Genomic DNA, 21,435 nt, shown 5'->3' with positions numbered 1-21,435 from the left:
TGGCCAGGGCAGAGAAAAGTCCTCTCTGGCTTTAAGGGAGGTGAAGTGGATTTGGACCTCGTTTATTATTTTTTAGGTACCTGGGTGACCGCATCGGCGGTGTTTCTTGCCTCCCTTGCGGGCCTTTCATCCAGAAATGCGTCCCCTGTTCTCCGGCAGACTTCGTTCTAAAGCTGACAGGGAGACGCCGGGGTCACACTACCTGTTGTGGGAAGCCTGCCCTGAGCTGCCGCGGGACCGCCTACCTCCCTGTGAGGTAGCCGACCGGAAGGATGGTCTGCGCAGGCGCGCGCGTCTGATGTCACTTCCGGGCCGGACGGACGAAACCCGGAAGTGGACGGCTTCTATAAAAAAACTGCATCTAAGTTTATGCACTTATACTGGATTGGCATAAAATTAATGGGCTGCTCTCTCACTTTAGGCCAATTTTGCTTTAAAAAAAGCCAAAGAAGACCGCCAGATGCATCCAGTGCTCCGTCAGGCTTCCTGATGATTATACTAAAAAACTTGGAGGAGGTTATGTCTTCACTGGCCTCCCTCCGTGAGGATACCCGGGGGATTCGCCCACCTAAACGGCCCAGGATGGCGGACATTTCCTCTGACTCCGAGGATTTGGAGGACGATGCCTCATCCTCTAAAAAAGAGGACGATGAACCCCTATCTGAGGGCGAGATCGTCGAGGACTCTAGAAAAATTTTCTTCACTCCCAGTGAGATGAGTGACCTTTTAAAGGCTGTCAGGGATACCATGGGGGTGGAGGACATCCAGCGACCCCATACAGTTCGGGAGGAGATGTTTGAGGGATTGAAGGTCAAACGCTCCAGGGTATTCCCCATAGATGAAAACATTAAGGAGATGGTGATGGATGAATGGGCCCATCCAGAAAAGAAACTAGGAATTTCCAAGGAATTCAGGAACCGCCTTGTATTTGACCTGTCAGACTCTAGAATTTTTGACGAGGTCCCTAGAATTGATGTCCAGGTGGCCAAGGTCAATAAGAAAACCTCACTTCCATTTGAGGACTCCTGTCAGTTAAGGGACACTATGGAAAGGAAGGCTGACAGTTTATTAAAGTCCTGGGAGGCAGCTATGTTTAGTGTCAAGACAAACATAGCCGCTACTTCAGTCGCCAGGTCTATGTACCTGTGGCTGAATGAATTAGAAGGTCATCTAGCTAACAAGACGTCCAGGGAACAGATACTAGATTCTATTCCCTTGCTAAAATCCGCCACGGGTTTCCTAGCGGACGCCGCCGCAGAGACTATTCGATTTTCAGCCAAGGATGCATCCTTGTCCAATGCTGCCCAGAGGGCACTTTGGATGAAATCTTGGTCGGGAGACATCTCTTCCAAGATGAAGTTGTGTTCTATAGCCTTCTCGGGTGAATACGTGTTCGGTCCTGTATTGGACAAGATTCTCGAAGGCGACTGATAAAAAGAAAGGGTTCCCTGAGGATAAAACCCCTAAAAAGAAACCCTCCTTTCGTGGTCAATATTCCCAGAATAGTTCCTTTCGTGGTAAAGGTAAATCCGGATGTTGGAGTTACCCAAAAGGGGGGATGGGTAGAGGGTACCTCCTTAATCCCCAAAACAAGGGCGGTGAGAAACAGTGACGCCAGGATAGGGGGAAGACTATCCCAATTTTTTGCTCAGTGGCAGCAGACTTCTCCGAGCCTCTGGGCGCAAAATCTTGTCAAGAACGGATACAGGATAGCGTTATCTTCCCCACCTCCGAATGTATTTCTGATTTCTCACCACCCTTCTCCTTTTCAGCACAGCCAGATCTGGAAGAAGGTCCAGAATCTCCTGGACTTGGGAGTAGTGATTCCTGTTCCCGAGCTTCAATGGGGGCAGGGTTTCTACTCCAGCCTTTTCTTAGTAAAAAAGACGATAAACCTCAAGAGGCTAAACAAATTTGTAATCTACAAAAGGTTCAAGATGGAATCTTTAAATTCTACCATCCCTTTAATTCAGAAAGCTGCGTCCCTCTGTACAATCGACCTGAAGGACGCATATTATCATGTCCCTATTCACACCCAGTCTCAGAGGCTCCTGCGTTTTGCAGTAAGGGAGCATAGAGGGTCTGTTCACCATTTCCAGTTCGTGGCTCTCCCCTTCGGGCTGGCCTCAGCCCCAAGGATTTTCACGAAGCTGGTGGTAGAGATGGTCGCCTCCCTGAGGTCTCAGGGGGTGACTGTCGTTCCTTATCCAGACGACTTTCTACTAATTTCAAACACTGTGGATCAGTCTATAGCAGATCGAGAGATCTTCTGTTCCCTTCTGACATCTCTAGGTTGGGTGATTAAACCTAAAAAAGTCATCCCTAGTTCCAAATACAAAGGTAAAGTTCCTGGGGGTTTTGCTAGATTCGGAAAAACAAACAAACAACTTTCCTTCCAGCAGAAAGAATCCAGAACCTGCAGTCATCAATCAGGACCTTCCTGGGACGTCGCTCCTTCTCGTTCAGAGAAACGATGAGCCTTTTAGGTCAGATGACAGCCTGCATGGTAGCAGTCCCTTGGTGCCAGGCCCATTACAGAGCCCTTCAGTCCTGGCTTCTAAGAAGGGACAAAAATCTGTCCTCTTTGGACAGGAAAATCCTGATCCCGGGCCACATAAAATCTTCAGTCTGGTGGTGGCTTCAAACCAAAAATTTAAAAAAGGGCATGGTCTGGTTCAAAATCCCAGCAGTACATGTTCAGACCGATGCCAGCATAAAGGGGTCGGGCGCAAAAATACACTCCGATCTCTACCAGGGAGACTGGCCTCCAAAAATTGCAGCTCAGTCCTCAAACTACAGAGAGCTCAGGGCAGTTTGGGAGACAATACGAACAGCCGCTCCAAAACTAAGGAACCAACATATAAAGGTCTATTCAGACAATGTAATGACCGTGTCCTACCTCAAGCATCAGGGGGGCACACGGTCTCAGAAACTAGAAGGTCTGTCCAGAAAAATCTTCCTCTGGGAGGAAAAAAATTTAAAATCAATATCTGCAATTCATTTAAAAGGAAGCCTAAACTGTGCAGCGGACTTCCTCAGCAGGACTACCATAGACCAGGGAGAATGGTCTTTAAAAATCGACATCTTCAATCTGATTGTCCAGAGATGGGACCTCCCAATGGTAGATCTATTCGCTACAGGGATAAACTCAAAGGTATCAACCTTTTGCTCCCTAAACCGAAGGGACAGGCCCCTAGCGATCGACGCCTTCTCCCTGCACTGGAACTGGGACCTTGCATATGCCTTCCCTCCGTTCCCATTAATCCCAAGGGTTCTCCAAAAAATCATCAGGTACAGAGCAAGAGTAATCCTGGTAACCCCGTACTGGCCCAAGAGGAGCTGGTTCTCGATTCTAACCAAACTCTCCCCACTGGAAGCATTTATTCTCCCAAGGAGGAAGGATATCCTGATCCAGGGGCCGGTTCTCCATCCTCATCCGGAAATCTTCAACCTCTTGGCTTGGATCCTGAGTCCAACCTTCTAAGACGTAGAGATCTCTCTGAGGGTGTTATATCTACCTTGAAGGCCAGCAGAAAGAAGGGGACTAACTCCATTTATTTTAAAATCTGGAAAAGATTCTGCACCTGGTCAGGCGATTAAGCCCCAGACCAAACCAAATATAAAGAGGATTTTGGATTTTCTTCAAAAGGGACTAGAGTCAGGGTTAAGTCCTTCTACCCTTAGAGTCCAGGTCTCAGCGCTTAGTGCCTATTTCGATTCCGAATTAGCCAGCCATAGATGGATCCAAAGATTCCTGAGGTTTGCAGCCAGACTAAGACCATCTCTCAAATCAAGGGTACCTACCTGGGACTTAAACACTGTCCTTAGGGGACTCACAGGTCCACCTTACGAACCCTTGGACTCAAGTTCCCTGAAGCATCTTTCTCAGAAGGCAGCTTTTCTTATAGCTATAACATCAGCAAAAAGACTGAGCGAGATCCAAGCATTGTCAATAAGACAACCATATCTCACAATACAGGAGGATCGTATTACCTTGAGGCTAGACCCAATGTTTTTGCCAAAGGTAGTAACAGACTTCCATAGAAACCAGATCATTCTTCCCTCCTTTTGTGAGAATCCTAAGAATTCTGGAGAGGAACGTTTCCATACCCTGGACGTCAAACGAACAGTACTAAAATACCTAGAGGTCACTAGAGACCTGAGGAAGGTGGACAACTTACTAGTGCTCTTCTGTGGTAAAAATAAGGAGAGGGCAGCTTCCAGATGTACTATTGCCCGATGGGTAAAACAGACTATTACAGACTGCTACAAGATCGAAGGCATCAGTTGTCCAGAGGTCATTCGGGCTCACTCCACAAGAGCCATGTCTGCCTCTTTCGCTGAAAGGGCAGGAGCTTCCCTAGATCAAATATGCCAGGCTGCAACCTGGTCTAGTGTAAACGCCTTCATTAAACATTATAGACTCGACTTATCCAGGTCTTCCGACCTGGCCTTTGGTCGCAAGGTCCTACAGGCCGTTGCCCCACCCTAAGATGTATATAATCTGTTATGTCTCTCTGGGCCGTCATGGTGGTGAAGTGGAAAGCCGGAATTAGACTTACCGGTAATTCATTTTCCACTAATCCACCATGACGGCATGATATCCCACCCAAAAGAATTGTTCTAATGACTTGGTATGAGTTAATACAAAAACAAAACACTATTGAGTTGTTCTCACTTCTTAACCGGTGGTTGTGGCACTATAATCTGGAACTCACTGGTGAATGGTGGTGGGAGGGGTCCTTTTAAACCTATCTCTGTTCCTGCCCCTACAGAGGTCAGGGGTCAATCTCTCTGGGCCGTCATGGTGGATTAGTGGAAAATGAATTACCGGTAAGGCTGAGTTCACATCAGCGTTCAGCCTTTCCGTTATCCTTCTCCGTTATAGGAGCAGGAGAACTGAAAGGACGGATTCGGCACATAACTGAGCCGAACGGAGCCTACAGACCCCATAGACTATAATGGGGTCCGTTAGGTTTCCGCTCAGAAGATGATTTTGGAGCGGAGACAAAAGTTGTGCATGCAGGACTTTTGTCTCCGCTCCAAAATCATCTTCTGAGTGGAAACCTAACGGACCCCATTATAGTCTGAGGTCTGTAGGCTCCGTTCGGCTCAGTTATGTGCAGAATCCGTCCTTTCCGTTCTCCTGCTCCTATAACGGAGCAGGAGAACGGAAAGGCTGAACGCTGATGTGAACTAAGCCTAAGTCTAATTCCGGCTTTCTGAGATATTAACTTTTGGGTTGTCATTAGCTGTAAGCTATAAGTGCTTGAAATTGTTCACTCTGCATATAATGAATGTATGTATCAGTTTAGCTTTTTGAATTACTGAAGTAAAGTAACTTTTTGATGATATTCTAATTTATTGAGATGCACCTGTACTTCTGTGATTGCTTTAAACCATAAGCGTTTGATTGCTGGACTTAATAATTGATATTTACAACATACACTTTGAGATGTAAACTATATTTATATAGTCCTGACATTAGATATTAACAGTTTTATGTAGCGTATGTAAAAGTTTTTTTTCTTTTCCAGGATACTGCAGGCTCAGAACGTTATGAGGCTATGAGTCGCATTTATTATCGGGGAGCTAAAGCTGCTATTGTCTGCTATGGTAAAAGGCTAAAAAAAATTATGGTTTATTGCCTGTTGTTAATATACTACTTATGTTTTTTTATTTTTAACTTTTTGAAAAAACAAACCTTTTATCGTGCATTGAACAGAAAGCTAAGACTAATAATTGTCCATTTTAGCCCATGAAAAAATAAATAAATAAAAATCTGACTCCTAGTGCTATTGAAGGAAAAAAAAGACTCTGCCTTTTTTCTCCATTGTAGGAGCAGTCATGCGTTAAAGAACAGTGTGGAATCTTGTGGAACCACTAAGTGTAGCCAGAGAAAATTTCCTGTACAAATAACCTAAATCCATGAACCACGCTATAATCCTCTGGGCATTAGGAATTTAGCCTCTACCTTCCCGCCCTGTGTAATTTACCAGGCTAGTGGCACAGTGCCTGTTATGGAAGCCTTCTAATTTACATCTCTCTGATGACACTACACAGTCTCATCAGGAGGATCGAGCTGTCATACTAACACCCCAGTCCTGTTTTGTGACAAAGAACTAAAATTTTTCTATCACTAAAAACCCTTGAAGACAGCAGTCATACTGAGCGCTGTGTTTCTGGTGGCAGAAAAGTAGTTTCTGTATTTGGGCAGTTGCTAGGGAACCCCATGAGGGCATAAGTGACATCAGAGGGATATTGTGTGCTGAGGGGTCTCCAGGTAATGTAGGGAAAACAGGATCCATGATGTGTCTGTATACGGATCACTGATAACAATGATTAGTTATTGGTGATCTGTATATGGAGACACAGGGAACGTGTAGATTATTAGTTCCCTGCATACCTATACCCAGTAGAGCTCATTTGCAACCCTTCCCTCCCAGAATTCCAGAGGAGCATGTATGGCCTATAAGTCTCCTCACACTGATTAGGGTGCTCTCTCCCTAAGGAGAGTTAGTTCCCCCCCCTTACCTGGACAGAGGCCTCTCACCCAGTTAAGCCAGTACTCTCTGCTCTGCACTGATGAGGGGCAATCACCCTGGAACAGCTGTCTGCAGATGAGGTGCTGGCTTATTTAATATCCAAGTCATGTCTCAAGGCATATTTTAAGAGCTGAACATTGACTTGTGATTTTCACGCTTCACTTGTGCATTGCGTAAAAAATCGCAGCATGCTCTATATTGTGTGTTTTTCAAGCAACGCAGGCCCCATAGAAGTGAATGGGGCTGCGTGAAAATTGCAAGCAAGTGCGGATGCGGTGCGACTTTCACGCATGGTTGCTAAGATGAAAGTCTATTCACTGTATTATTTTCCCTTATAACATGGTTATAAGGGAAAATAATAGCATTCTTAATACAGAATACTTAGTAGAAGGTCAATTGAGGGTTAAAAAATAAATAAATGAGCTCACCTCCTCTTGATCGCGTAGTTGCCGATCTCTTCTTACTTCTTTAATAATGAGCTGCCAGCTAAAGGACCTGTGGTGATGTCACATCACATGGTCCATCACCGTCGTGATGGACCATGTGATGAGCTCAGTGACGTCACCACAGGTCCTTTGACAGGTCCTGAAGAAAGAACAGGAGACCGGCAGCTACGCGATCAATTGGAGGAGGTGAGTTAAAAACAAAAAAAAAAAAAATTAACCCTCAATGGACCCTTTACTAAACATTCTGTATTAAAGAATGCTAGTATTTTCCCTTATAACCATGTTATAAGGGAAAATAATTACATCTGCACAACACCGAACCCAAACCTGAACTTCAGTGAAGAAGTTCGGGCCTGGGTCCCACAGTCAGTTTTTTATCACTCGCGTGCAAAATAAATTGCACCCGGGACGCATCCGGAGCCAATACATGACGCCCGTGTGAAACCAGCCTTACAGCTTCTGAAGAGCTCATTTGCATCCCTTCCCTCCCAGAATTCCCGAGGAGTATGTATGGCCTATAAGCCTCCTCACACTGATTAAGGTGCTCTCTCCCTAAGGAGAGTTAGTTCCCCCTATCCCCAGTAGTAAAACTAAATGAATGAAAATGTAAGTTAATACAATAAATTAGGATGTCATAAAATAATAAATAAAATAAATGAAGAAAAATGCAAAAATCTCCCCCATCCTCTAAAAATAAAGCATATCAAACCCATTACACCTAGTATAAGACATCCTGCATGACACTGAGGCATTTTGCATGGATGTCAGGTGTGTATGTTCATATCTTGAAGGATGTAAGTTTTACTTTTGTGTCGTTACTCCAAGTTTTCTGTATCATTCATGTTTGAAGGCTGTATCTTCTAAAACTTATGGGGGGGAGATTAAAACGAAAATGGGGTCTTCCAATGCTCATAAGGCTATGTGCACATTGGTGCGGGTCTTCAAACAGATTTTCCTGCATCAAAAATCCACATGTGTTGCTTGCATAATCTGAAACGTGTACGGGTAGCCTAGTGTTTTTTTTTTTTTTTTTTGCACACACTATTTTTTTACGTATTTATTTTTGTTGCAGTTTTCCTGGCCACATATTTTTCATATGTGGTTTTTTAAGATGTGTTTTTTTCCCCCCCCCCCCCCCTAGAGTAGTCTGTAGGAAACATCTGGAAAAAAAACCCTCCATCCGAGAGCATATGCAGCATCTTGAAGGAAAAAAAAAAGCCATGGGGCAAAAAAATGCTCCAAATGTGAGGGCAAATGCCACAAAAATTCCTGCTGTGTATTCATACTTCCATTTAGCTTTCTGCGAACGCCTGGCTGCAGCGTTTTCTGCAAACAATAGGCAGCAAAAACAAAACTGTCACACCACCCTAACATGTCATTACTATAACTTAAATGTATAATGCCCCCTTAAAGGGGTTGACCCATGAAATTTTTATTTTTTTTACAGTTTTCAAACCAGCACCTAGATATGAATACTTTTTGTAATTGTTTATAATGAAAAAATTTTGTACAGCCACTGAGTTATTCAATAAAATTTATCTCTATTGCGCCACCTGCTGTTCGTTCTTTTTTATTTATTTCTTTGTCCTGCTCACTGAGATGGCTGCATTCATCCTTCAACTGCCTTCCATGCTGTAAGGCTGCGTTCACACGGGCGAGATTTCCGCGCGGGTGCAATGCGGTAGGTGAACGCATTGCACCCGCACTGAATCTGGACCCATTCATTTCTATGGGGCTGTTCAGATGAGCGATGATTTTCACGCATCACTTATGCGTTGCGTGAAAATCGCAGCATGCTCTATATTCTGCGTTTTTCACGCAACGCAGGCCCCATAGAAGTAAATGGGGTTGCGTGAAAATCGCAAGCATCCGCAAGCAAGTGCGGATGCGGTGCGATTTTCACGCATGGTTGCTAGGTGACAGTCTATAAACTGTATTACTTTCCCTTATAACATGGTTATAAGGGAAAATAATAGCATTCTGAATACAGAATGCATAGTACAATAGGGCTGGAGGGGTTTAAAAAAATAAACTCATTCTCACCTTCTCCTCTTGATCTCGAAGTTCCCGGTCTCTTCTTTACTTGAGTTGTGGGCTAAAGGACCTTTGAGTTGAGTTTACTGATGAGTTGTGGGCTAAAGGACCTTTGGTGACGTCAGATCTCATGCTCCAATCACATGGTACATCACCACGGTGATGGACCATGTGATTGGAGCATGAGATCTGACGTCACCAAAGGTCCTTTAGCCCACAACTCAAGTAAAGAAGAGACCGGGAACTTCGAGATCAAGAGGAGAAGGTGAGTTAATGAGTTTATTTTTTTAAACCCCTCCAGCCCTATTGTACTATGCATTCTGTATTCAGAATGCTATTATTTTCCCTTATAACCATGTTATAAGGGAAAGTAATACAATCTACACTACAACTAACCCAAACCTGAACTTCTGTGAAGAAGTTCGGGTCTGGGTACCAGTGTCGGTTTTTTATCACGCGCGTGCAAAAAACATTGCACCCGCGCGATAAAAACTGAACATCGGAACGCAATTGCAGTCAAAACTGACTGCAATTGCATTCCTACTCGCGCGGTTTTGCCGCAACACACCGGGACGCATCCGGACCTAATCCGGACACGCTCGTGTGAACCCAGCCTTATAGGGAGAGAGCTCCAGCAAATATGACACGCCCCCTGAGCTGTCAGCTTAATAATGGGTACAGGGATGGTTCTAGTTTTGCAAGAAAGAGACTGTCATGTACTATATGATGTCTGATTTTCATTTTTTTAGAATAATCATGGGATAGCGCCTTTAATACAATTTTACGGTGTGTATCTATAAAGTTAATGTATATATTAGTTACATAACTTTTCTTCCACTGACCCACACTTAAAATGGAAGCAAGAATGGGGTCAAATTATTTTCATTGTATAATATGTTTTAGTATTTTCTGACAGTCATTACAGTTTTTCCTCTCCTCTCAGATCTCACAGACTGCAGCAGTTTTGAAAGGGTAAAATTTTGGGTAAATGAGCTGCAGAACTTTGAAGAGGTTGGTATACCCCAGCATAGATCTATCATCTGGACACCAGGCCTGCTCCCATGATCCTAATAATGTTTCCTTCTGTTGACAGCATTGCCGGATATACATTTGTGGAACAAAAAGCGACTTGGTCGAAATCGACAAGAGTATGAGACAAGTTGACTTTCATGATGTGCAGGATTATGCAGATGGTAAGGTCAACACTATAATGCACATATACAATACATTCGGAAAGTCTTCAGACCCGTTTTACTTTTTTTTTTTTTATTATTATGTTGCAGCCTTGTGCTAAAAAAAAAAAAAAAATTCAAGTTTCCCCCCCCATCAATCTGCTCTTAATTCCCCTTAATGAGAAAGTGAAAACAGATTTTTTGAAATGTTTGAAAATTTGATTAAAAAAGGAAAACTTACATTTTGCATTGTCATAAGTTTTCAGACTCTTTGCTATACACTTGAAATGTAGCTTGATCATCTTTGAGATGTTTATACACCTATATTGGGGTCCACCTCTTAGTTGATTGGACATGATTTAGAAAAATACACTGCTGTCTATATAATTATTATTATTTTTTTTTTAAACTCGTTTTATTGAAAAGAGTAACAAGGCACTTTCATGGTACAGACATATGCACACAAAGTATTCTTATACAGCATACAGTAACATGTAAATTGACTTTTTATGATAGAAGTACAATAAAATATAAAAAAACGGATTTAGTTGCGTTCAATTCACTACACATGAAATGCATACACCTGTAATAATAAGTTAAGCTATTAGAATCATGATAGACGTGTAAGATTTATTACTGTAACGTATCAAGAATCTATAGAGACCGCAGAGCCGGACGAGGTAGTTAGGTTAGATTCACACCGTAAACCCCACACTTTTTGAAATTTCTCAGGGCATTTCCTATTCACATATAGTACTTTTTCAAAAGATATGATCTGGTTTACTAGCTTTTTCCAGATACCTATTGTAGGGTATTCCTCTGCCATCCACTTAAGGGCAATCACTTTGCGGGCCATAAACAGGGATTCACTCAGGAGTATTTTATTAGAATGAGTCCACCCATCATTATCTAAAATACCCAACAGACATACCTTGGGACATAGAGGTATAGGGCCCATACCTAAAGATGATAAAATTCCAAGTACATCACGCCAGTATGATCTGATATGGTTACATTCCCACATCATATGCCAGAAGTCAGCATTATTATGAGTGCATCTAAGACAATTAGGCTGGGACATCCTCCCCATCTTATGCAGCCTGGTAGGAGTCAAATAACTACGGTGCAGCATAAACAATTGGATGAGTCTGTTATTAACCGAGGAGGACACATGAATTACAGCCTCCAGCGCATCCATCCAATCCTCTGCAGTAAGATGGGGAATGTTCCCTTTCCACCTAGTCTCAGCCAGTATGGGCTGTGAGGACATCCGTAAACCCAACAGGTAAGTATAAAGAGCTGATATTATGCCCCTAGGTCCCTGCGATTTTATGACTCCAATTAAAGGATAGGAGGAGATGACTCTGTTCCGATCCTTAAATTGTTCCTGCAAGGCGTGTCTGATCTGCAGATATCTAAAAAATTGGGTACGTTCCAGTCCAAATTTCTCTTGAATTTGGGAGAAGGAATAGATAATGCCGTCCTTATATAAGTCTCGCAGCGCAGTAATCCCTAAAGATAACCAAATGTGAGTACCCTCTATGGACTGCAAGTGCGGGAATAATGGATTATCCCATAAGGGTATATCATCTGACCAGTCCTGGTATTGACACAATTTGGTGTCTCTCCAAACCTGTTGTGCCAACTATGGATCTGTAACAGTTTCCCAGATATAGGCTCAGCTCCTTCCAGCACTGGCCATAAATTGGACAATTCCAAATATTGTTGTAGATACAGGGAGTGCAGAATTATTAGGCAAATGAGTATTTTGACCACATCATCCTCTTTATGCATGTTGTCTTACTCCAAGCTGTATAGGCTCGAAAGCCTACTACCAATTAAGCATATTAGGTGATGTGCATCTCTGTAATGAAAAGGGGTGTGGTCTAATGACATCAACACCCTATATTAGGTGTGCATAATTATTAGGCAACTTCCTTTCCTTTGGCAAAATGGGTCAAAAGAAGGACTTGACAGGCTCAGAAAAGTCAAAAATAGTGAGATATCTTGCAGAGGGATGCAGCACTCTTAAAATTGCAAAGCTTCTGAAGCGTGATCATCGAACAATCAAGCGTTTCATTCAAAATAGTCAACAGGGTCGCAAGAAGCGTGTGGAAAAACCAAGGCGCAAAATAACTGCCCATGAACTGAGAAAAGTCAAGCGTGCAGCTGCCAAGATGCCACTTGCCACCAGTTTGGCCATATTTCAGAGCTGCAACATCACTGGAGTGCCCAAAAGCACAAGGTGTGCAATACTCAGAGACATGGCCAAGGTAAGAAAGGCTGAAAGACGACCACCACTGAACAAGACACACAAGCTGAAACGTCAAGACTGGGCCAAGAAATATCTCAAGACTGATTTTTCTAAGGTTTTATGGACTGATGAAATGAGAGTGAGTCTTGATGGGCCAGATGGATGGGCCCGTGGCTGGATTGGTAAAGGGCAGAGAGCTCCAGTCCGACTCAGACGCCAGCAAGGTGGAGGTGGAGTACTGGTTTGGGCTGGTATCATCAAAGATGAGCTTGTGGGGCCTTTTCGGGTTGAGGATAGAGTCAAGCTCAACTCCCAGTCCTACTGCCAGTTTCTGGAAGACACCTTCTTCAAGCAGTGGTACAGGAAGAAGTCTGCATCCTTCAAGAAAAACATGATTCTCATGCAGGACAATGCTCCATCACACGCGTCCAAGTACTCCACAGCGTGGCTGGCAAGAAAGGGTATAAAAGAAGAAAATCTAATGACATGGCCTCCTTGTTCACCTGATCTGAACCCCATTGAGAACCTGTGGTCCATCATCAAATGTGAGATTTACAAGGAGGGAAAACAGTACACCTCTCTGAACAGTGTCTGGGAGGCTGTGGTTGCTGCTGCACGCAATGTTGATGGTGAACAGATCAAAACACTGACAGAATCCATGGATGGCAGGCTTTTGAGTGTCCTTGCAAAGAAAGGTGGCTATATTGGTCACTGATTTGTTTTTGTTTTGTTTTTGAATGTCAGAAATGTATATTTGTGAATGTTGAGATGTTATATTGGTTTCACTGGTAAAAATAAATAATTGAAATGGGTATATATTTGTTTTTTGTTAAGTTGCCTAATAATTATGCACAGTATTAGTCACCTGCACACACAGATATCCCCCTAAAATAACTAAAACTAAAAACAAACTAAAAACTACTTCCAAAAATATTCAGTTTTGATATTAATGAGTTTTTTGGGTTCATTGAGAACATGGTTGTTGTTCAATAATAAAATTAATCCTCAAAAATACAACTTGCCTAATAATTCTGCACTCCCTGTAATATTCCATATTCATAAGGGGTTTCCCATTTACCCAGTTAGCCAAAAATCTCAGCTGGCCTGCAAGAAAGTACAAATGGAAGTCTGGTAGCGCTGCAGTATTTAAGGCGAGTATGTCTAGCCCTGCCCCAAATGAATTGAACCATTGAGTGAAGGCGGTCAAAAAAACTCTGAGGTATTTGAGTGCAGGCATGTTCCAATAAGTATAACCCCTTGGGTAAGAGGATCATCTTTATCAGATTGATTCTTCCCATGATAGATATAGGCAGTGTTCTCCAAATTTTGAATTTGCCTGAAAAAATAGATTCTAATGGGGCAATATTTTTGGTATAGGCCTCTCTCGGCTCTCTAGTAATAAAAATCCCCAAGTATTTAAAATGGTCTACTATCTTAAGATTATGATAGACATTGGGCCAGTCAGCTCCAAAGTGGCATTAGTGCTGACTTGGACCAATTGCTATGTAGTCCGGAAAATTTCCCAAACAATTCTATAACAGTGATCGCCCGCGGTAGAGAGATATCCATTCTATTGATGAACAGTATGAAATCATCTGCATACAGGCCTACTCTGTCTTCCCTCCCACCCATCTCTACTCCTGAGTATATTTGATCTTGGCGAATACGAATGGCCAGGTGTTCAATGGCAATTGCGAACAAGAGGGGGGAGAGGGGACATCCCTGCCTCGTACCTCTCTGCAAATTAAAGTAAGTTGAAGTCGTACCATTTACTAGGATGTTGGCTCTAGGGCTTTTATATAGTATCCGGATCCATTGCATAAACCTAGGCCCAAAGCCGAACTTTCCCATGACTTTCATCAAATACGGCCACTCCAGTGAGTCAAAGGCTTTAGCTGTGTCTAGTGAGGCCAGGGCCCAATGTCTGTCATGTTGGGTTCCAATTTGGGCTATAACTTGAGTCCTACGAATATTATTAGAGGTCGAGCGTCCAGGCATAAACCCAGTTTGATCACTGTGCATAATGCTAGTAATTATCTTGTTCAACCTATTGGCGAAGATCTTTGCCAGAATCTTGTAAACTAGGTTTAACAAAGATATCGGCCGATAGGATGCACAGTCCAAAGGGTCCTTATCCGGCTTCAGAAGTACAACTATGGTTGCTTCATAAAGGGAGTCTGGTAGTTTGCCCGTCCGCCAGGCCTCTTGGAACATCACTTTAAGTTGAGGTACTAGTATATCTACATATTTAGAGTATATCTCTAAGGGTAGGCCATCTGGGCCTGGGGCTTTCCCATTTGCCAGATCGCTTATAGCCTCCTGTATCTCTTCTATGGTTATATCTTCCTCTAACCTATTGCTGCCCTCCATTGATAAAGTTGGATGTTCTATTTCATTTAGATAGTGCTCAAGTTCTAATTCCGAGTGTTCCGCTCTTGTATGATATAAGTTCTGATAGAAGTCAGCAAAATTTGATAAAATATCTGACACAGAATCCCTAATCTTATTCTTAGAACTAGTGGATTCTTATGTACAATATGCGCCAACACTCGCCCTGCCTTATCTCCCACCTCAAAAGCCTGTTTGTAAAAAAATAATTTACGATTGCTTTTTTCATGTAGATGAACTAAATACATCCTGCCTTTCTGCATCCAGTCCTGTCGATTTTGCTTCAGAGGGATCTAGCACAAACCTTGCTCAGCCTCCCTAACACATGTATTGAGAGAGTCCTCTTTCTTCCTGGTGTCTCTCTTAATAAATGAGATGAATGATTTAAGACATCCCCTAAGATAAGCCTTCAACGTATCCCATAATAGTAGGGGGTTCGTATCTGCGTCCTGTACTTCTAAAAACATTTGCAATTGGTCAGGGATCCTATCCTGTTCTTTCAGGAGTGTGAGCCAGAATGGGTGTATTCTCGTCCTAACATTAGACCTACTTTCCTGCGTGTCATTGAACCTCACTATCAATGGCGCATGATCAGAAACGCTCTGGGGGCCATGTGAGATCTCCCGACAGTTCCAGGCACACATCAGGGGTACCAAACACATAGTCAATTCTAGACATTGCACCTGAAGAGGGAGTAAAACAGGAGTACTCCTATGGAATCCGGGTGTTTTTCCCTCCATAAGTCCAACCATCCCATCTCCTCGATCCAGGCCGCTAATTTAGCTGGGCGGGCTAAGAGTCGGGGGTGCAGGATTAGCGTGGAAGCGATCTATCCGCGGGTTCATGACCATGTTTAGATCCCCTACGCATAACAACCTAGCATGTGGGTATTGGGCTGCAAAAGTGGCTGCGGTTTGAAGGATTGACATATTTGCAGGAGGGGGACAGTAAATGCTTATAATCACAAACGGGATATTATTCACATGTGCATGTACAAAAATATACCTGCCGTCCGTGTCAGTCTCAACTGCGTGTGGTTCCCATCTAATGGAGCGGTTAATTACTAGCGACACTCCCTTAGAGTGAGAAGTACCAAACGAATGACCAGACCATTGTACCCAGGGCTTCTGTAATCTAGCTGCCGTTTCGGCTGTGAGATGGGTCTCTTGCAAGCTAATTATGTGTGGGTTATATCTACGGACATGTGCAAAGACAGATATTCTTTTACCCGGATCCCCCAAACCCCTCACATTCCATGACATTAACACTATGGCAGCCATTTTATCAATATCAGTGATCTATGCATAAGGCTATTCTCTTTCTGGATTCTCCAGTGTCTGTATCTCCTGATCACTCCTAATACACATATGCTGCTGCCTGTATACATTGTTATACCATACAGTGCCAAAACATAATACAAACATTTAAATCTGAACCAACTATGCTGTGGATTAGCATTGATATACATAGTATAATGCCAAAAATCAGGCAATAATTTCTCTGTGGCTGAGTAGTCAGGGACCAGCATATTACTAGATGTAAAAAGAATATGCCGGTATCCGACCAGCTCCCTCTGCACGATATAAGTCTTGCCTGCAGCTAACTTTCTGTATGCATTGTAAACGGCAAAACTCACGCTGAAAGCATAGTATCAAACCGGTGTCCAGTGCAGATTTTAAAGCTGCATTAATATTATCAACAATGCGGCCTGACCATTAAAGGGACACTGACAGGCCTTCTGAGCATAATTAGCTCTTTATATGCCCCCCTAGGTCTTATAATAAGTTCCCAATTCATATAAGTATTATCCCTGTGCGCATTAGAAAACGTTAAAAATAATCTTTAGAATCACCTCTCCTTTCTGCCCAAGGGGCGTTCTTTGTGGCGCATTTGTGCCCAGCCGCGTCCCAACTGCCGGGTCCTTAGACACGCCCATCTCATTAGTATTCATTTGGCGCAATGTGATTCCGGCGAGCGAGGGTGCCGGGCGCATGCGCATGATCTCCGAATGTCGGGGACTGAGAAATACCGCCCAGCGAAGTGAATACTAATGAGATGGGCGTGTCTAAGGACCCGGCAGTTGGGACGCGGCTGGGCACAAATGCGCCGCAAAGAACGCCCCTTGGGCAGAAAGGAGAGGTGATTATAAAGATTATTTTTAACGTTTTATAATGCGCACAGGGATAATACTTATATGAATTGGGAACTTATTATAAGACCTAGGGGGGCATATAAAGAGCTAACTATGCTCAGAAGGCCTGTCAGTGTCCCTTTAAGGTCCTAGACATAAATAAAACTGGATTGCTGACTCATTAATATACTTCAAGGAGGTGGCGGTAATCTCCGCAATTTTCTTGCGGACCATTCATCCGCTTCTTTGGGATCCGTGAAAAAATGTGATCTCTCTCCATCCACCACTCTCAGCCTGGCGGGGTAAGCCATGGAATACGGTAAGTTCATGTCCCTGAGTCTCTTTTTAACGGCCACAAAAGTCGCCCGTTTCTTCTGAAGCTCGGCAGAGAAATCAGGGAACAAAGATACCTTGGCGTTTTCATGCATGACGATTTGCAATTTCCTTGCTTGAGTGAGGATTACGTTGCGGTCCTTCCAATTTAGCATGCGAGCTAGGAGCGGCCTGGGTGGTGCCCCTGGAGGTGGTCGTCGAGCCGGGACCCTGTGGGCCCGCTCCACTGCATATGCCATAGAGAAAGACGCCTCAGGAAAAGTTGACCTAAACCAGGCCTCAAGAAATGCTGCAGGATCGCGCCCCTCTGTTCTCTCAGGTAGGCCCAGTATGCGCACGTTATTTCTCCTGGCCCTGTTCTCCAAGTCATCGCATTTCTGCTGCCATAAGGAGACGGAACTTTCCAGGGCCTGTATTTTAGCAGGTATGGGGCGAGTGAGGTCTTCCAGCTCAGAGATCCTCTCCTCTGTCCCCTGCACTCTTTCTCTGAGTTGCTGAACATCGTGCCTCAGGAGGCCCACATCCACACGTACCTCCTCTATCTTTGTGGTGAGGGAAGTTTGGCAAACTAATATCGCCGACATCAGCTGCTCATGTGCCTCTTTTTTGGAGAGAGTTCAGCCGCCTCAGGTTACTCAGTAGCTGCTTGCTGTGCCGCCTGGCCTCGGGTATGCTGCGTACGAGGTGTGCCGGCTGCCACAGCGCTATTTTGATTTTCTTGGCGCGTGAATTCTTTCAGCCGGTCTGCAGCAGCTTGGGCTTTACTGGGTCCCATCTCCGGTTGCTGTGAAGGATCAATCTGCTGTACACCTTTTAGGTCGGTTTAATAGGCTGCAATGGCACTCAGGATTGCTCAGGATTATAGTTGGGAGCCGGAGCTCAGATCAGGTGCGACCGTTCATGTCGGCTGCTAGCCACGCCCTTCGTCTATATAAGGTTTGACAGCTGACACCAGTACAAATACCAATCCATGAGGTGGAAGGAACTGCCTGTGGAGTTCAGAGACAGGATTTCGTGGAAGCACAGATCTGGAGGAAGGTACAAAAGAATTTTCTGCTCCACTGAAAGTCCCCAAGTGTACAATGGTCTCCATAATTCATAAATGGAAGAAGTTTGGGACAACCAGAACTCTTGCTAGAGCTAGCTACCAAACTAAGTAATCAGGAAAGAAGGGCCTTAGTAAGAGAAGTGACCAAGAACCCAATTTTCACCCTTGCTGAGCTCCAAAGGTCATAAAGCCCATCACTCCCCCAATATGGGCTTTATGACAGTTTGGCCAGAAAGCAGACTCTCCTCAGTAATAGACACACGAAAGCCTGCCTGGAATTGGCAAAAAAAGCACCTAAAGGATTATCAGCCTGTGAGAAACAAGAATAGCTTGTCTGTTGAAACCAAGATTGAACTTTTTGGCCTCCTTTTTGGTGTCATGTCTGGAGTAAACCAGGCACTGCTCATCACCTGCCCACTACCATCCCTACAGTAAAACTTGGTGGTGGCAGCATCATGTTGTGTGGGTGTTTTTAAGCGGCTGGGACAGGAAGACTAGTGAAGGTTGAATCAAAGTGCAGAGGTATTCTTTTTTTTCAAAATGTGATCCAGAGTGCTCTGGACCTCAGACTAGGCTGAAGGTTCACCTTCCAACAAGACAATAACCCCAAGCACACAGCCAAGACAACACTGAATGTGGCTTAGGGGCAACACTGAATGTGGCTTGGGCTACTTTCACACTGGCGTTTACTCATTCCGGCAGGCTTTTCTGGCAGGGGAACAGCCTGCCGGATCCATAACTACAGTGAACATCTGTGAACTGCCGGAAGTCCGCACGCAGCGGTTTGTGTCCGGCTGCCTCTCTGCATATTTGCCGTGCTGCAGCCAGATCCACGCCGTTCCCCATTATAGTGAATGGGGCCAGGCGGACTTCCGACAGCTCACAAATGTACACTGTAGTTACGGATCTGGCAGGCTGTTCCCCTGCCGGACCGAGTAAATGCCAGTGTGACGCAGGCCTTAGGGGCAACCCTGAATGACCTTGGGTGGCCTAGCCAGAGCCCTGACTTGAACCGAATTGAACATTTCTGGAGAGACCTGAAAATGGCTGTCCACCAATGGTCACCATCCAACCTGACAGAGCTTGAGAGGATCTGCAGAGAAGAATGGCAGAAAATCCCCAAATCCAGGTGTGCAAAGCTTGTGGCATCATACCCAAAAAGACTGGAGGCTGCAATCGCTGCCAAAGGTGCTTCAACTAAAAACTGAGTAAAGGGTCTGAATATTTGTCAATGCAAGATTTTAGTTTTTCATTTTTGATAAATTTACAAAGATTTCTAAGGTCAAGTTTACACTTTAGTTTCATTAGTCATTGTGAGCCAAAACTAGGTATGGGTCAAAAACACTGAACAGGTCCAGAGCTTTCAATTATACCTTATCTGAGTAGGCTTCACTATGGGTTTTGGCTCACAATAACTGATGGAAATGACTGATCAAACAACTAAAGCGTGAACTTGGCCTAACATAACAAAATGTGAAAGGGTCTGAAGACATGCTGCATTGCTACATGTATATTAAAGGGGTTGTCCGGGTTCAGAGCTGAACCCGGACATCCCTCCATTTTCATCCCGGCAGCCACCCTGACATGAGCATCGGAGCAGTTCATGCTCCGATGCTCTCCTTTGCCCTGCGCTAAATCGCGCAGGGCAAAGGCATTTTTAGGAGTTCCGGTGACGTACCGGGGCTCTCCATGGGGCTGCCAGGAACCCCGGTGACGTCACCGGCACTGATGGGCGGGATTTAGCTCTGCCCTAGCCAGTAAAACGGCTAGGGCAGAGCTAAAGCCCACCCCTCAGAGCCGGTGACGTCACCGAACACACTGCCGGGCGGAAGTTACCGCCCGGCAGTGTGTTATTTTAAACAAAAGAGCCCGTGCCCTGCGTGATTTAGCGCAGGGCACGGGAGCGCATCGGAGCATGAGATGCTCCGATGCTAGGTTCAGGGATGCTGCCGGGGTGAAAATAAGGGTATGTCCGTGTTCAGCTCTGAACCCGGACAACCCCTTTAAGCAATGGACTGTTGCCTTTTGTCATATATAGGTCAAATATGTGCATTATGAACAAGAAAATATTATTTTCAAATGTGTATGGGAATGCTTCCATAATGGGAATTCTGATCATGTATCTTCTCTGGTAACTTCTGCTATTCTATTACTGACGACTTCCTCATTAGTTGTGAGGATATGCTTTTGGTAATGCAAAGTACATCCTGCTGAAAAATCATCACTAATTTTTTATTTTATTTTTTTAACCCCTTAAGGACCCAGCCTATTGTCATTAAGAGCTACAGGAATGATTTTTTTTGTGCCATAACTTTCTTTTTCTGTCAGATTATTATTTTGGGGTACTTTTTGAATTTGAGTAACTTTATTTTTTAGGGGAAGAGAATAGGAAAAAGAACAACACTTCTTATTAACTTCCGTTCACTGTGTGGCATAAATAACTTTCTCATCTGTCTCATTGGGGGACACAGGCCTTGACCATGGGTATAGCTGTTGCCGCTAGGAGGCAGACACTAAGCACACAAAGTGTAAGCTTCTCCCTCTTCAGCTATATCCCTTCCTGCAGGGACGAAGCTAATCAGTTTTAGCTTAGTGTCTGTAGGAGGCAGACCTTCCTACTAATTATTATTATTATTTTTTTTTCCTAGCTTGAAGCTTCAGGCAGTCTGGGTAAAAACTGCCTGCACTCCCACCCAGGAGACGGGAGACCAGGGGGTCACCCAAACCCCCTGCTCGTTCCCACTCTCTAGAAGAAAAGGAGGACCAGAGGTCCCTGTAAAAAACGTCTGTCTCCCACCGGCAAGCTCATCACCACGGCCGATCCAGCGAAATTCCCCTCTGTTCCGGTGTAGCGTCCCTCACCAAGGGGCCGCACTCTGAAGTTGGTGATCCGGCTGGAGTCAGGGGGGCAGAAGACATCAGAGAGGTGAGTAGGAGCAGTGTTCACCTCCACCCTCCCTCCAGTAACCCCTTCAGTACCACCTCCAGGACCCCGGCCAGTATTCCCTTCTCCCCATGTGTGGACTTGGGCAGCAATCTCCTTTAAAGGTTAACCTGGGATGCTGCTGCAGCAAGGGGGTGGCT

At 44.4% G+C, this 21,435-nt stretch overlaps 1 protein-coding gene across 2 annotated transcripts in view; it reads left to right on the top strand.

Annotated features, from left to right (window-relative positions):
• RAB24 (RAB24, member RAS oncogene family) overlaps nucleotides 1-21,435 on the top strand; it is a 52,396-nt gene that overhangs the window by 7,708 nt on the left and 23,253 nt on the right. For both annotated transcript variants that reach the window (XM_040405375.1, XM_040405368.1), the window contains exons 3-5: nucleotides 5,538-5,616; nucleotides 9,969-10,036; nucleotides 10,119-10,218. In XM_040405375.1, the coding sequence (XP_040261309.1) occupies nucleotides 5,538-5,616; nucleotides 9,969-10,036; nucleotides 10,119-10,218 (247 nt within the window). The remainder of the gene's footprint in view (nucleotides 1-5,537; nucleotides 5,617-9,968; nucleotides 10,037-10,118; nucleotides 10,219-21,435) is intronic.

This window comes from Bufo bufo, chromosome 1 (genome assembly GCF_905171765.1).
Source record: "Bufo bufo chromosome 1, aBufBuf1.1, whole genome shotgun sequence".
NCBI classification, from domain to species: Eukaryota; Metazoa; Chordata; class Amphibia; order Anura; family Bufonidae; genus Bufo; species Bufo bufo.
Note: the sequence above shows the minus strand (reverse complement) of the source record. Positions and strands in the feature narration are given on the sequence as shown.